This window comes from Solanum tuberosum, unplaced genomic scaffold (genome assembly GCF_000226075.1).
Source record: "Solanum tuberosum cultivar DM 1-3 516 R44 unplaced genomic scaffold, SolTub_3.0 scf00315, whole genome shotgun sequence".
Lineage (NCBI taxonomy): Eukaryota > Viridiplantae > Streptophyta > Magnoliopsida > Solanales > Solanaceae > Solanum > Solanum tuberosum.
In genome coordinates this window covers 701,765-718,939 of record NW_006239239.1, presented here as the reverse complement: position 1 = coordinate 718,939, position 17,175 = coordinate 701,765, and the positions used below count along the sequence as shown (strand labels likewise).

The window sequence follows — 17,175 nt, the reverse complement described above, 5'->3', positions numbered from 1 at the left end:
AACTATTGTCTTGCATTTTAATTTTAATTTTAAAATACTAACTTTAAAATACTTAATAAATTGAAATTTGACATTTGAAATTTCAAGTTAAATTCTTTTAAAATATTTAAAATACAAATTTGAAATTTGAGAAGTTCAAATTTGTTAATCATTTTTTATTAGCTAAAAATGTTATTGAAAACTAAATAAACTAAAAATGCTATTCAATAACATATAATTTCAATACAAATAAATAAACATATAAAAATAAATAAAAATCCCACGTCCCGTCAAACCTCGTCCCATCCTGTATATATAGTGGGACCGGATGGGACGAATTTTTATCCCCCCGAATCCGGTCCCCCCCCCCCGAATCCCGACCAGGTTGTCCCCTGTCCCGTCCCGTCCCTCAGTCCCCGTCCCCATCCCCTTGCCAGCCCTAGATCTGGGTGAAGAGAAATTTTGAGTGAAGCCGTTTTGAGCACAAAAATCTTCAAATGCCTTATTTTTAAATTCGCCATCATGATCACAAGTTGACACGCATCATAGATATGATCCTTTTCAAAGTTCAATTTTGATAGTCTGATAATTCGTTCTAATCTAGATAACTTCTCAAGTGCATGTAAGCTTGTGTGTCCAAGATTTTGGTGTCACAACCAAAGATCATTAGAAGCTGCAGTAAGACAAGTAAGATTAGATAGATCAACAACAGTTAAGACATATTTATTATCAATTTGATCTCCTCTGATGAAATTTTTTCTTTTTGGATGTTTGATTGTGCAACTTGTTGTATTGAGGGAAACTTGAAACCAAGTGTCACATAGTTAACTAATATTGAAGAGATTGTGCTTGAGTCCTTCCACAAGATATACTTCTACTAGATCACATGATGAGCTGAGGGTGATAGTTTCAACTCCAATTCCTTCCCATTTTGTGTTATTTCCAAATGTTACAAATCCTCAAGCAATGTTTTTAATAGTTTGAAATTTTCTCTTTTTCCACACATGTGTCTGGAGCATCACTGTCAATTACCCACATTCCTTTCTTGTAGGTTTTTCTGGTTTGCTCCTGCAAAACAAGTAGAATAATTTCTTTTTGGTACCCAAGTATTTTTGGATCCTTGAGGGTTAAGATTAACAACTTTTGGTCTCCAAATCCATTTTTGAGAAGAAAATTTCCTACAGTTAAAAGATTTGTAACCAATGTCACCACAAGTATAACAAGAAAATTAACAGCAGTTTCAGCAGAATGATAAAAGGAATTAGATAAAGATCTGTTGGATCTATAGGATCTTTGATTAGAAGTTCTTCTCCTGTTGAAAGTAGTTCTGTTAGATCTGACAGAGCTATGACTAGGAGATCTTCTGATATTATTCAGCTGCACTTTTACTTTTTTCAGTTCTTCTGCTAGTAAGTCGACTTTAATCTGACTTGCTTCGAGAAAAATCTGCCAATCTTTCTTTTCTTGAGCAATCTTATTGTATGCATCAATTACTTTCTGTAATTCATCAGTAACCATGTCCAAAGAGTCTTGTAAGTCATTACAGTTAGACAGTTAAAAGATCTTACCTCACTTGTTTCACCTAGTGCCATGAAACATATGTTGGCAGTTTCATCATGATCATCTTCGGATGTTTCTCCTCGATCCCAAGCTTCAAGACTTTTTGGATCTTCATTTCTTCAATTATTTCTCCTTCTCCATTCTGGACAGGTTTGTTTGATATGTCCTGATTTTCCACAGTAGTAGCAATGATCATCATTCTTTTCATTATTCTTAAAATCCTGTTGGGGTCTCTGCCTTTTTTGTCTAAGCATTTGTCTCATACCTCAATTTATGAGAGTCATTCCTTCGTCTTGATATTCATCATCTTCTTCTCTAATTTCAGATGTTTCGGCTGTAAATGCCACAGTTTTCTTTTTGTCACCCTTGTTGTACCTGTAAATATGATTTTGTTCATAGGCCATCAAGTTTCCTCGTAGTTCATCGTACGTCATTTTTTGCAAATCTCCATCTTCAAGAATGACAAATTTAGTTTCCCAAGTTTTGAGTAAACTTCTAACAAATTTTCTAACTTGAAGTCCATTTGAATACAGTATTCCAAGTGATTTGAGTTCGCAGACAATTTTACTGAATCTCGAGAATGTGGCTTCTACGTTTTCATCCTCGGCCATTTTGAACAATTCATATTCATTCACCAATGAACTAATCCGAGCTTCATTTACCTTGGTGGTTCCTTCATAAGTCACTTCTAGTTTGTCCCACATTTCTTTTGCAGTTTCACATGTTGATATCTTGTCATATTTAGCTCCACTCACTGCACAGTATAACAAACTTATAGCTCTAGCATTAACTTGAATTACCTCTTGTTGCTCTTTTGTGATATCGAAAGATTCGGGATCAAATGGCTTCTCAGTGCCATCTTTTTCGGTAATTCTAAGAATAGGCATTGGACCCTTCTTGATCACAACCCATACTTAATAATCATTTGAAAAGACAAAGATTATGAATCTGTATTTCCAGTGGGAGTAATGATGGCCATTGAAATATGGTGGTCCAGTTAAGGAATGCCCATCTTGAAGTAGAGCACCAGGAATCTGATAGTGTACCATTGGATCTTTGCTCACGTGTGGTTAAACACTTTACTGGTGAGACCTGCTCTGATACCAATTAAAAGTCAAGAGGGAGGGGGTGAATTAAAATTCCCTTCAGTCGACTTCCTACTCTGGTCAGTTGACTCACCTGCATGTTAGTAAAACAGATATATAGAGATAGTAAAAGCAGTAAGTAAATGACACAGAGAGTTTATACTGGTTTGGAACACCGATGTGGTGCCTACTTCTAATCCCCTTGGGTTACAATGGTTTCCTTAAGAGCTTGTTGAGAGCTTGGGTGTTACAAAATGTTACAATTAATATCCCCGTCTGATATGCAAATCAGATCTTCATCTTCGACACAACCTCTGTGTGTACAAAGTTTTATGAAAGATAAAAGAAGATTACAATATAAGTTCAAGTGAAGTGCGTACTTCACAACTAAGGCTAAGAGAGGATTATATAGTGTTTGAGGACTGCTTTTGTTAAGGAATAACCCAAGAATATTTCAAATCAAGGATCCTAGTTGAGTCATTGATTTCGGCTGGTTGATTCATGTCCATATGAGCTAGCCGATTCCTTCCTTCTTTGGAGATCTTCTGGTGATCTTGATTCTCTTCCTTCTCTTGAAGATATTTATGTGATCTTGATACTCTGCTGATTTTCCTTCTTTTGAGATCTTCTTATAATCTCGATTCTCTTCCTTCTCTTGAAGATATTTGTGTGATTTTGATACTTTGCTGATTTTCCTTCTTTGGAGATCTTCTTGTAATATTGATTCTCTTTCTTCTCTTGAAGATATTTGTGTGATCTTAATATTCTTCCTTCTTTTGAGGATCCTCTTGTAGTCTTGATACTTGGTTGATTTAAGTGTCTATCTTCCAGATTACTTCATCCTAGTCAGACGCTAGGATTGTGATTGCTTCAATTTTGTATCACTTGAATGATGGAGGCGTTGCTTCAGTGAGGGCAACTTGTTTCTTTCCTTCTTTGGCGTTCTTCCTTTTTGATTCCCATGCTTGATTCGATATAAATAGTCTTTGATTGAGTTCCAGCAATGACAGATCTTCTTTGAAAGGCATGGTTATCTTGCAAGATTTGATTTGATTTCTTGAGTTCGGATTGTTTTGAATGACTCAATCTTTGGTTAGATTGATTTGAGTGAATCAATCTTCTCCTTAATTGATTGCTGCTGATTTGATTCTTGAAGCATCAATCTGTAGGATTTTGTGTATCTAACACAGTTACACTTGTTTTGATTTTCCTGCGATACAAGGTAGTTTGTCATTATACAAAACATTACAAGTTAACACACTTTTCTTCTTGATCCCCTGTTGTTTCAAAAATAAAATAAAATTGTGAACTTTGTTGTTTGAAAATTCATGGTTCTCTTTTTAGAAAAAGTTAATTGATAATGAAGTCTTTTAGTAGGTAAATTTAGAAATTTCGATCTATTGGTATTATTCGGTTAGAGATCAGTACTATAGAACTCCATTATCTTGATCGTGTTATTACTTTAGTAACTTAAGAGCTGATGTGATTTGGTTGTATATATTTATTTACATATTAATTTTTCATTGTTGTTTAATGGTTGAAAAAAAACTGAAAATACTAAAAGAAAAAAATGAAGAGCAGCGACGACAATGAAGGCTTCGGCCAAAGAATTGCCGGTGATGGTGGCTGCTCTACAGCAAACAGAGCATAAGCTTGGAGACTTGGAGTAATGAACCGAAGAAGAAAGAGGAAAAATGGAAATAAAGTTAATTATTAAGAAAAAATACAAATGAAAATAAACATTAAAAGTTAAATAATTTTAATATGTGGCAGAAAATAATTGATGTGTGACTATACTTCTTTTCTTGCAATTGAGTTTGACTGAAAATTGGGATATTTATAACACTTCTTAATTGTTTGAGGGGGTATTAGGACCCCCGCAAAATTTAGGTGTCTTCTTGAAAAAGAGGTCTTAATTTAATAGGGTAATTATATATTTTCTCATCTGAAATCTATAAGTCTATAACAATGCAATTGTAATTTCCTTTCCGAGTATAAAACAAAATATTTACAAATGTTTACAAGTACAAATTTGAATAATATATCAAAACTTTGAGTTTTTTATTTAAAATTGGGGGTAGGGAGGGAATTACAATGTAGAGAATTGAACTCTCACCAACAAGGTGGAAGTTCAGGTAGCTAACCAACTAAATTACTAAGATTCTCAAAACATTGAAAATTACAAACTAATTTAAAATATATTAACAAAGTAGATTATAATTAATATTTTTATGTATTGAAAAATTGAAATTATATATATTGATAGGTTTGTTTGATTTGAGCACGATTTGACTTTTTCCATTTATTAATACCAAATCATATTAAGAGTGGTCGATTTTTTCCGATGCCAAATTAAATCATAAATCAATTTTTTTTTCTTTATACTTGTCAATTTGACCTATACACCCCTAATTTTAAGGAATACTAGGCCTAATTCCCTCGTCACTTCTAATTTTCAATGTCCTAGAAAAATCAACACCTAACTTCTCATTTTTAAAACGTGAGATTTCATTTTTTTTAATTATTATTATTATTATTATTTATTTCCTTGTTTCGATTATTATATTATTTGTTAACAATATTGTTCACTTCTCCATAAGATTGCATACACATCATTCTCTTCAGACTTCATTAGATATGTTATTATTGTTGTTTTTATAGGTATATCATTATCCAAATTATGAAATAGCCCATTAGTCAATTCCCCTTTCAACCAGTAAGTTTTTTTTTTTCTTTTCATAATAGCAAGCACATCATTACAATGTAGAAACAGTGAGCTACAAACTATCACCATTAGTAAAGATCAAACCCAAATGCAATATAAAAAAAAACTAAACAAACATGATGTAATAAATACTTAATAGAAGTTGAACAAACATGTCGTTGTAGTATAGTGGTAAGTATTCCCGCCTGTCACGCGGGTGACCCGGGTTCGATCCCCGGCAACGGCGAATTTTTTCTTTTTCAATTTTTTTTTCAAATTTTCTTGTAATAGTGGTGAGTATTTAATTTCCTTCTAAATGATGAACCTCTATTGTTTACTCTACTTTATATGTTAATGGAGTAAGCATTTGAGCCACTATTATTCTATTATATATATATATATATATAATTGAAATTATCTTCAAGTGTTATGTTTTTCTAAAGTAATTAAGCACCTCTTAATGCATCTCAAATGATGATAATAATGAACATGCTTTTGACAAAGCACCTACAATATATTAACAATAGAGTATGTTTTAGTGCTTCCCCCACTATTACAATTTGTTATATAAATTAACATCATGGAACGGCAACAACAATTTATAGGATCGAAAATACTTACAACAATGAATAAGTACTTGTTATGTGTTATCGGATTTGTTGTCCTATTAAGCATTGCTGGAGCTAATGGAGCAGGTGAGTGCGGGAGAAATTCTCCGGATATGGAAGCTATGAAGTTGATTCCATGTGCAGAAGCAGCATCGGATGAGAATGCATCTGTTTCCAGGAGCTGTTGTTTACAGATACAAAAATTGGGGAAAAACCCGAAATGTCTTTGTGCTGTTATGCTCTCAAATACTGCTAAGCTCTCTGGAGCCAATCCTGAAGTTGCGATAACTATTCCTAAACGTTGCAACCTTGCTAATCGTCCTGTTGGCTTCAAATGTGGACGTATGTTGTTAATTATCGTAAAATTTGTTTCATATTTATGATATATTTATACTGATTAAACGTTATCTTGTCCTGTTTTGCAGCTTACACACTACCTTGAAGAATGAAGACTGATGTCCTATTATTATGTTATGTACTTATATGTTACTCTGTGTGCTTCAGTTATTGTGGCTTAACTTATAATCAGAGATCATGTCATGTATGATTTCTGATTAGTGTAATAATATTTGGTGTTCTCTGTTTTGAAGTGAATTATCCTTTTCAATTATTGATTTGCAACTTAATTCTCTTATAATTAATTACTCCACTTTCATAAATTTAAACACAAATCGCATGGATTATTGGCTGAGTTTGTCTATAATCTATTGATAAGCTAATGAAAATTGAATGTTTCATGCTTCGGAAATTCTTTTAGTAACATCAACTAATGTTGCATAAATAGTTTTTTCGTCTTTTGGACTCAAAACATTCACTATTGAACCAATGTTATACTACTATTTAAGGTCATGCTATTATATGCATACTAGTTCTCAGAATGTGTCTTGCACGTTTGACCTTTATTATTATATAAAATTTATATAAACCTAACTTATGTATAGAAACATGTGTAATATCAACCCAATTAACTTAAAATAAAACAATAAAATATACATGTCATCATATGCATACAAAATGAAAAAGGTTAAACAAAGCAATATATTAATCTGAATAAGAAAGAATAACCGATAAATTAAAATTTTCATAAGAAAGTCTAGTGGGCTAACATTTTATGTCCAATTTATAAAGGAAGAAACTATGTATGCCGTGATAGAATTATTAGCAGCCCAAAAATAATTCATAATCAAGCATAATAATAAGTTAATAGATGGTTAAGAGAGCCGACATATGAGAAATATCAATGGAACCTTACCAGTAACATTGAAGATGAATTTAGAAGAAGAAGAGGAGGGGGAGAACATCAATGGATCTAGTCTAGCATGATTCACTGATCTGGTTATTTATAAAATTATGAAAGCTTACTATTAGAAGTTGAAAAGAACTTTAAAACATTGAATTGGTATGGAAAAATGAAAACTCATTCTAGAGTACTGAAATAAGTGGCAGTACCAAGGAAATTAATCCATCTGTATGTATACTCAAATACATATTAATTATATTATTGTAAAACTTAATATGATATTCTTAATTAATGATAGAATATTTAATAAGTTAGATATTTTATAACATTTAAATTTAATATTGGGGAAAAACAACAATTTAACTTTTTTTAAAATTTCTTCACACTTTTAATAATTTATACGATGTTATTATTATTATTATTATTATTATTATTATTATTATTATTATTATTATTATTATTATTATTATGTTTTTAATGAAAAACTGACTTTTCAAATTTCTCAGGCATTTTACTATTTCATTAAAAAAAAAGTAGATTTCTAGCATCCCATAATATTTATATTTAATATATAAACTGACTTTTCAAATTCTTCATGCATTTTACTATTTTATTAAAAAAGAAAAAAAATTAGCATCCCATAATATTTATATTTAATATATAATAACTAATAATATATGATTTTAAAAAGAAGTTTTTAGAATAGGTGTAAAATGGTATTTCAACTTTACACTTTGGAACTTTCCACTTTTATTATATGATGATAAAGATCATTTATTTTGATGAATGATTAAAAGAAAAACAAGTGAAAAAAGTTAAAGCAAGGTTTTAGGTGTTTTTCACTTCATGAGCAAACATCGATTTCTAGTTAGCTATACTATTAATGAAAGTGAATAATTTTCTTAATGACTTGTTCGAGCAGGTTAATATATGTATCTAAACTCCACCATTTACGTAGGATGTATCTATTTTTGGCTTCATTTTTTAATAACTGCTGAGCTTGGGCCTTTTCTTAGAGGGAAAAAAAAATCCTTATTTGAAAAAAAAAAGGGCAGAAAAATATAAAATTAAAAAAATCTGCGTCTGCCGGGAGTCGAACCCGGGTCTATTGCTTGGAAGGCAATTATCCTAACCGTTGGACTACAAACGCTGCCATGTCAAAGTACTATCATTAAATTATTTATAAGACTGATTAAAGTTTGAACTCTTCTAAATAGAATTAGTAAGATTAATCTTTATATTTTTGCTAATGATATGATTTTGTTCGTCCCATAAATTTCTTCCTTCATATAACCATTTGTTTGTTTTTACTGGATTCTCTTTATTTCGTGAATAAATTATTTAAATCATCCTCATGTTTTTATTATTAAGCAATACGTTTTTCTTAGAAAAATAATCTATATATATATATATATCAACAAATAACAAACGTCGTGTGGTGATATATTTGTCTTTTTAATTAGAAAATATTAAACAACTCACATTTCAAATATTGTATTGATTTGTATTGGATTTATTTAGTAACAAACAATACACTCTAAATAATTTGTAAGCTAATTTATTTAAATAAATTTACTAGTATAAAATACAAATATAAAACATAAATCAAGAAAATAAACAAAATAATTAAAATGATTTGAGGGATATTTTTGTTTTTACATAGACTTATCTCATGGTATTAAATCTTATGTATTATTGATACCTCCAAATGGAAGATATTAGTAACACATCCTATAATACCAAGTAGTTATACATAGGTCCAAATTCCTACCAAATATAGTACTAAATAATACCATACATAATACATTGACTATTTCTTCTAATACTCACTACCAAACAACCCCTAAAAGATAATACTACAATCTCAGGATAATTAATCCCCCAACAAGTTATCCCGCGATTTTGTTCCAACCAAACATTGGATAAACTCATCCTAAAATTAATTTCAGAATTAGTTATCTCTTATCCAGTGGCGGAGCCACATACACTTGAGGGGTGTCAACGACACCCCTTCGTCGAAAAATTACATTGCATAGCAAAGTAAAAATATTTTTTGATGTGTATATATAGCACATATTATTGACACTTGGCTTTTACGCAATTTCACTTCTTTATATTTTGACACCTCTTAGTCAAAATTCTGGCTCCGCAACTACCCTTATCCCTCGTACCAAACGATGGTTTATTTGAGTTAAAATATGTATATTAAAATCTTCATAATTTCGGTATGTTTGAGTTTCCTAAATTGGTTGGTGCTAATAAACTAATATGTAAATAATAGTAAATCTTCTTTATCGAATCGAATTGGTTCTCATACATAGGAAGTTAGTTCATTTAATTGAAACAGATGAACGTTTAAAAGATGGAACCTAATAAACAAACAAATACTATTTTCTATTTTTTTGGTAACAACTGTAAATCTTATTATCTGTAAGACTGTAACCATCAACATAACTACAAAGTACTATTAGCTAACTGTAGTTTTATGAATCTTAGAATTAGGGAGAAGAAGAAGAAGAACAATGAGAGTAAGAAGAAGTAATAGAGATCAGGAAGAAGATGAAGTAATCTTTAAAGAAGATGAATCTTGCTAGTGTTGAGCACTCTATGCTTTCATTCTTATTATTTCTTCATTTTGTATTCAATATGTACATGTATCTATTTATATACAATAGCTTGTAAGCTTGTAACAAACTAGTAAGGCATAACTAACTTAACTAACTGTTAGTTACTAATCCTAACTAACTTATAATCTTTGCTTATCTTTCAAGTCACTCCTATTAACACTCCCCCTCAAGCTTGGAAGTGAAAAGATGTTTTGAACTCCAAGCTTGGAACTGAGAACTTGATGTTGAACCTTGGTCAGTCCTTTGGTTAACATGTTAGCTGGTTGTTCCTGTGTTGGAGTGTACTTGGTACAAATAATCCCTTGTACAAATTTTTTTCCTTATGAAGTGGCAATCTACCTCAATGTGTTTTGTTCTCTCATGATATACAGGATTAGCAGCTAGCAAGACTGCTGCTTTACTATCTGTACGCACATCTATAGGTTTCTGCACCTTAATACCTAGATCATTCATCAAACCAATCATCCAAATAACTTCAGTTACAGTAGTGGCTATACTTCTTGATAAGAATCGGGTCACCAGAATAAACAAGAAAATAATGTGGAAGCGAAATTATAAAGATTATAGACAAAATTGAAAGATACGCGAAATTCAAGAATAAAATCCTCAATTTCAAGATAAAGTGCTAAGAACCCTAATTGATCTTAGTATTCAAAATTAGCGGATTAAGACCAATTATGATACTAATAGAGTCAATTCAAGAACTTAGATCAAAAGTGATCTAGACCCCTATTACGAAGAAATTAGAGACAACAACTAGTATAAGACTAATCACCTTCTTTAATTTACGAATAGAAACCAAAGATATCAAATTAAGAATTAATCTTACCTTTTAAAGAATCGTTCTTATAAGGTTGTAAGATAAATTCATAGTCACCACACACAAAGGTGTAAAGAAGAGAAACCTCTCAAATAATATTAATCGTGTCTGTTTCAAAATAATAAAATCAACCCATATATATAGGGAAAACCTATCCCAAATAGAATAGGATTTAAATCCTACTTTTATGGAAACTTTAAACTAGGAAAACTTTAACTAGGAAACTTTAAACTAGGAAAACAGGAAAACTTTAAACTATAAAACTTTTTAAACTAGGAAACTTTTAAAATAGGAACTTTTGACTTTGAGCGTTCAACTTTTTGGACTCTTTTATTGGGCTTCGTGTGGCCCAATCTTCTTTCTTTTGGGCTTGAATTTGGACACCTCTTTCGTGATAAACATATTCTTGATTTTGTATTGAAGCCCGTCAACTTTAGTACAAGTAGGCTGACATGGATGCTATCATTCTCCTCTTCTTGAAAACAATTCGTCCTCGAATTTAAATCTCTCAAAATCAAGACGACATGCATTAACAAACAACAACCATTACTCGAAAGCAACAATGGTAGGAACAAAACAAGACAGTGACCATGTGTCCACTTAACCCAATTAATCCTGGCATGTATAAATACACCCTTATAAATCATGTGAACATCATCATCCCAATAGAAAATTTTCCTACTTATATAACTATAACGAACTCCTTGTCTAGATGCCATTGCGAACGATCCATGCAACTTCAATTTAGTTCTATCAATAAAGTACTCCAATGGGCATGACAAAAACAATATAAAATTCCTATCAAATTGAACATTTATATGATATAGCCAAGCATCTTCAATTATACCTCCCAAAGATTCTTCCACATAAATACTAGTCACCCATTCTTCAATATACATTGTATCCAAATAAGCATTGGAGTGCTCATAATCATGTACCTCATCATCACTAGTAGCAAACACCCTTTTCAACTCGCAATAACCAACACTTAAAGAATTATGACTCATTACATATAAAGAATCATATTCCAACAAGTTGTCACACAAAAACACTTGAATAAGAGAAGAAACAACTAACTCATTCACAATCTTCCACGCACAAACATTACGCCTCTTTTCAACAAGTGGAAATCCACAATCAACTATGTCATGCTCAATTTTGAAAGAGCTCAAATTACTCTTATTGAACTTGGCGATTGAAGTTAATGACTTACTATATAGCAAAATATCATCATCCTCAAAATCAATGGAGTCACCAACATAAGAATTAAGAGTGTAGTTCATTATCTCCAAGAAAACTTTAGGTGTTTTAGGAATACCAAGAATGTAAATGAACCAATCATACATATCATACTTGGTCTTATGTAGCAAAAGAATAACATCTCCTCGTTTTTCCTTTCTCATTGGTGTTAGATCCACAATTGCCTTGTTGAACTTTTTGTTATGAGCCTTATCTTGGATAGATCCAAAATAATTATGTTTACCTTTATTGTTCTCATCATCATACACTTCCTCAATAGGGCTTGTAGTATCAATCACTTTAGGATTAAGTTCATCCAATGACTTTGGTTTTTCAATCCATACTTTCCCATGAGTATCTACAAGAGAGTCAAAACAACTAGAAGAAGAAGTAGGAATGCTAGAGTTAGAATAAGAAATAACATAACTCAAACTCTCTTGTTTTTCTCTCTCGACCTCACTATCATCTATTTCTTTTTTGCTCTCATAGTCATCTCTCTTTTCTTTCCTCTCATTCTCACTTGACATCCCATTCTTTTCACACAACATACCCTCTCCTTTTTCCTCTCTTGGAATGTCAGAATGAACTCCCTTTCTCCTCTCACTCTTTTCTCTATCAAATTTCTTCATTGCCTCTTTCACGCGTTTCTGATCTCATATACTTGGGTCGGAATTAAAGGTGCAAGTGTATATTTTCTTTTGTTTAGCTCAAGAGAAACTCTATTCTTTCTCCTATCATGAATTGCATTCCTATTAAATTGACATGGCTGCCCAAGCATGATGTGACAATCTTGTATTGGAATGACATCACAAAGAACATTATCAGAATATCTTCCTATGGAGAAAGAAATCATGCATTGCTTAGTCACCTTAAGCTCTTTAAAATCATTCAACCATTGCCGCTTATAAGGAGTAGTGTGCTGAATGCATGTAAGTTTCAACTTCTCCACAACGCATGAACTTACCACATTAGTACCACTTTCACTATCAATAATCATAGAGCAAATATTACCGTTTATCCCACACCTTGTATGGAAAATAGTTTCGCTCCTTAAATTAGCTATGGTGTCATTATCTTCCTTCAATCATTTGATCAACACATCAACACAATTAATGTCGTTTTGAGTTCTAACTTCAATTTCCTTACCTGCTTTAAACATCTCAAAAAAATATCAAAGAAACAAATATCTCTCAATTTGAATTCTTCTCTCTATTGATCTTACTCTCTTTTGCCTTTTCCCACTCAAATTACTACCTTTGGGTGGATCCTTCAGGATTTATATATAACATTATTAGTAACAACCTGTTAAAAGTAAGATGTAGAAAGAATGAAATTTATCAATACCAGATAAATTGGGATTGATGAGACAAGAAAAAAACCACTTTGTGAAACAAAAGAAAAAAGAACTTCAAATTTCCCCTCTTCTTGATTTTCCTTTTTGAAGAAAAAAAAATCAAGAATAAAAACAAATATGGTGTTTCTTGAAATAAGTGATTGTATTTTCTTCCTTTTTTTTCTTTTTTTTTTTTGTAAATTTTCATTTTTTTTTTTGTAATTTTTTTTTCTGAACTTTAAAAAGCAACTAGAAAAGTATTTTTTTTTTTAAAACTCCCAAGATTATCAAGAACGGGACCTTGATAGAACCGCTCTAATACCACTTGATAAGAATTGGGTCACCAGAATAAACAAGAAAATAATGCGGAAGCGAAATTATAAAGATTATAGACAAAAATTGAAAGATATGCGAAATTCAAGAATAAAATCCTCAATTTCAAGATAAAGTGCTAAGAACCCTAATTGATCTTAGTATTCAAAATTAGCGGATTAAGACCAATTATGATACTAATAAAGTCAATTCAAGAACTTAGATCAAAAGTGATCTAGACCCCTATTACGAAGAAATTAGAGACAACAATTAGTATAAGACTAATCACCTTCTTTAATTTACGAATAGAAACCAAAGATATCAAATTAAGAATTAATCTTACCTTTTAAAGAATCGTTCTTATAAGGTTGTAAGATAAATTCATAGTCACCACACACAAAGGTGTAAAGAAGAGAAACCTCTCAAATAATATTAATCATGTATGTTTTAAAATAATAAAATCAACCCCTATATATAGGGAAAACCTATCCCAAATAGAATAGGATTTAAATCCTACTTTTTATGGAAACTTTAAACTAGGAAAACTTTAACTAGGAAACTTTAAACTAGGAAAATTTTAAAATAAGAACTTTTGACTTTAAGCGTTCAACTTTTTGGACTCTTATATTGGGCTTCATGTGGCCCAATCTTCTTTCTTTTGGGCTTGAATTGGGACACTTCTTTCGTGATAAACATATTCTTGATTTTGTATTGAAGTTCGTCAACTTTAGTACAAGTAGGCTGACATGGATGCTATCACTTCTGTATTCAGCTTCAGCTGAACTTCTAGAAACAGTAGACTGTTTCTTAGATTTCCATGATACAACAGAGTTGCCAAGCTTGATAAAGTATCCTGTTACAGACTTCCTTGTAAGAGGACATGATGCCCAGTCTGCATTACAAAAAGTTGTGATATTGTTGTCTTGTACACTAGACAGAATTATTCATTGACCAGGCTGCCCTTTTATATACCTGACAATTCTCAGGGCTGCTTCCATGTGAGTCTGTTTAGGTTGTTGTAGAAATTGACTCAAGGTCTGCACTCCAAATGAAATAGCAGGCCTTGTCATAGTAGGGTAGAGAAGCTTTCCTATCAATCTCTGATAAGCACTTTGATCAGTTGGAGGATCTTCTTTTGAACTTTCTGAATTGAACTGATCATCATATTGCTTTGAAGTCAATTTGTTGTTCTTGTCAATAGGATTCACTGTTGGTTTTGAATTTCCCAGTCATGTTTCAGAGATAAGTTCTAAAGCATATTTCCTCTGATGCATTAGTATCCCTTTACTTGACCTTGCAAACTCAATTCCTAGGAAATATCTTAGCTCACCTAGGTCCTTCATCTTGAAGGTTTGACTCAAATTTTTTTTGTTTCTTCAATGAGTTGACCACTGCTTCATGTAATAAGCATGTCATCAACATATATAAGAACAAATACAGACACTGCTGATGTTTGTTTGGTTAATAAAGAATGATCATGTTCACTTTGTTTGAACTGAAACCTCAATAATGCCTCAGACAGCTTTGCATTCCACTGTCTAGGAGCTTATTTCAACTCATACAGGGATTTAGTGAGTCTACATACTTTATTCTCCACCTGGCTCTCAAATCCCTGAGGTAGTTCCATGTAGATTTCATCAGGTAAGTCACATTGAAGGAATGCATTAAATACATCCATTTGATGTATTTGCCAATGTCTTTGTGCAACTATAGCCAAAACAGCCCTAACTGTCTTCATCATAACAACAAGACTAAATGTTTCTTGGTAATCTATACCTTCTTTCTGACTATACCCTTTTGCCACCAACCTTGCTTTAAATCTTTCCACATCTCCATTAGCCTTGTGTTAGACCTTGAATATCCATCTGCAGCCTAAAGGTGTCTTACCTTCTGGTAACTCAACTATTTCCCAAGTGTGATTCTCTTGTAATGCTTTAATCTCAGCATTCATTGCTTCAATCCACCTAGGATCAAATGATGCTTCTCTGTATGACTGTGGTTCTGTTTCATTAGACATTTTTGCCAAATATGTTTGATAAGTAGGAGCAATATTGTTGTATGATACATACTTGTCAAGACTATATGGACCCTCATGGATATTTAGAGACACAAAATCTTTCATCCACAAAGGTGGCTTAGTCTCTCTGCCTGACTTTCTCACCCCAGTTTGAGGTACTGGTTCTGTCTGCCCTTCTTCATGTACCTCCACATCACAATTCTCCTCTTGTTCTTGAGACATCATGTCCACAGGTGTGTTTTGATATAAGTGTGGTGCTAGGTTATTGTCTGAACTATCTACCACACCATCACTCTCAAGATTTATGCCATTATAAGTAAGTATAGGAACTGACTCAGTTGATTTCAGTTTGAATGGGAAAACCTCTTCTTGAAACACTACATCCTTGTTAACAGAAAAGACCTTGTTAGACAAATCATATAAAACATAGCCTTTTTAGTTTCAGCATATCACATAAAAACACAAGCAGTAGACCTAGACTTTAACTTGTCACTCTCTTGTACCTTCTTAACAAAACATATGTCACGCCCCGAGCCTACACCTTGGACGTGGCCGACACTCGAAGACCATTGCTGGCCCCCAAGCGAACACTTGGCCTGGCTTTCTTAACTCAGCGGAAACCTAACTCAACAGAATAACTCAATGCAATGCAAGGTTATAAAACAACCTAACTGATAAAATCTGGCCAAAAAGGCCACTCGAGTCTCAAAATAGAATATTTACATATATACATCGATAAGAGACTCAAAACTAACTGACTGACTGTCTGTCTATGAAACCTCTAAAATACTGAGATGGATATTGGGACAGACCTTACAACATCCTAATAAAACAAAACTAAGAGAACAAAATAACCGAGTCCTCCGGAATGCAAGGAGGCTCACCACTGACTCTGGAGTACTCAGCTGGATCAACGGCGTACCGAATGCTGGTCCTGGGGTACCTGTGTCTACATCATCATAAGATGCAGGCCAACTGGCATTAGTACATTGAATGTACGAGTATGCGAGCTGGAAAGCTAAACCACAACTTAAGCTTGAAAGGAGTACAAGAGAACACTTACCTTGGCTCTGTTCAACTTATGAATAACTGAACTCAATATATAAAGCAATAAGACACATGCAATATATAAAGCTTGTAAAACTATTAAAACATGACGTCAAAATCATATTTATAATATCATTAAAAAAATACCAGGCTTCCCCTCAAAGTCTACTTGTGCAATGTATGAATGAATCCCCATCCACACTAAGCAGAACCCCTCGAGGAACTATGCAATTTCTACTATGAGAGTTTCTCTAACCGACAACCACCACTATGAAACTAAGTGGTGATACAACGTTTTACCTCACGTTGCCCGAGGACCATCCTATACCTTGTCGTGATATAGGAAGCTAACTTTACTAAGTGGATCCACTAGCTTAACTTTACGGGTTCATCTAAAAAGTATGACCCGTTAACTCCCATGTTGGCTACATGGTTCTTATGGAGAGTTGAGTTAATATGAACTCGCGTCCCCAATTCGGTGCTCGATACTACTCCCAAAATACTTTAGCTCATAAGTGTTTTAAACACATCTTTCTTTAATTGAGATAATTACTCAAAATCTAGCCCAAACGCTCACTTGGAAACGAAGTTCCTTTTCTTGAAA

At 32.5% G+C, this 17,175-nt stretch overlaps 1 protein-coding gene and 2 non-coding genes across 3 annotated transcripts; 2 read left to right on the top strand and 1 right to left on the bottom strand.

Annotated features, from left to right (window-relative positions):
• Positions 1–5,503: 5,503 nt before the first annotated feature.
• On the top strand, positions 5,504–5,575 carry TRNAD-GUC (transfer RNA aspartic acid (anticodon GUC)). Its single transcript has one exon. It is a non-coding gene; the product is annotated as a tRNA-Asp (tRNA).
• A 343-nt stretch (positions 5,576–5,918) lies between these two features.
• LOC102583139 (uncharacterized) lies at positions 5,919–6,557 on the top strand. The gene is made up of 2 exons (XM_006360138.2): positions 5,919–6,278; positions 6,362–6,557. Exons 1-2 carry the CDS (start codon positions 5,954–5,956, stop codon positions 6,376–6,378), a joined length of 342 nt encoding a protein of 113 aa, XP_006360200.1. The 5' UTR covers positions 5,919–5,953; the 3' UTR covers positions 6,379–6,557.
• A 1,697-nt stretch (positions 6,558–8,254) lies between these two features.
• Positions 8,255–8,326, bottom strand: TRNAG-UCC (transfer RNA glycine (anticodon UCC)). Its single transcript has one exon. It is a non-coding gene; the product is annotated as a tRNA-Gly (tRNA).
• Between the last annotated feature and the right edge of the window lie 8,849 nt (positions 8,327–17,175).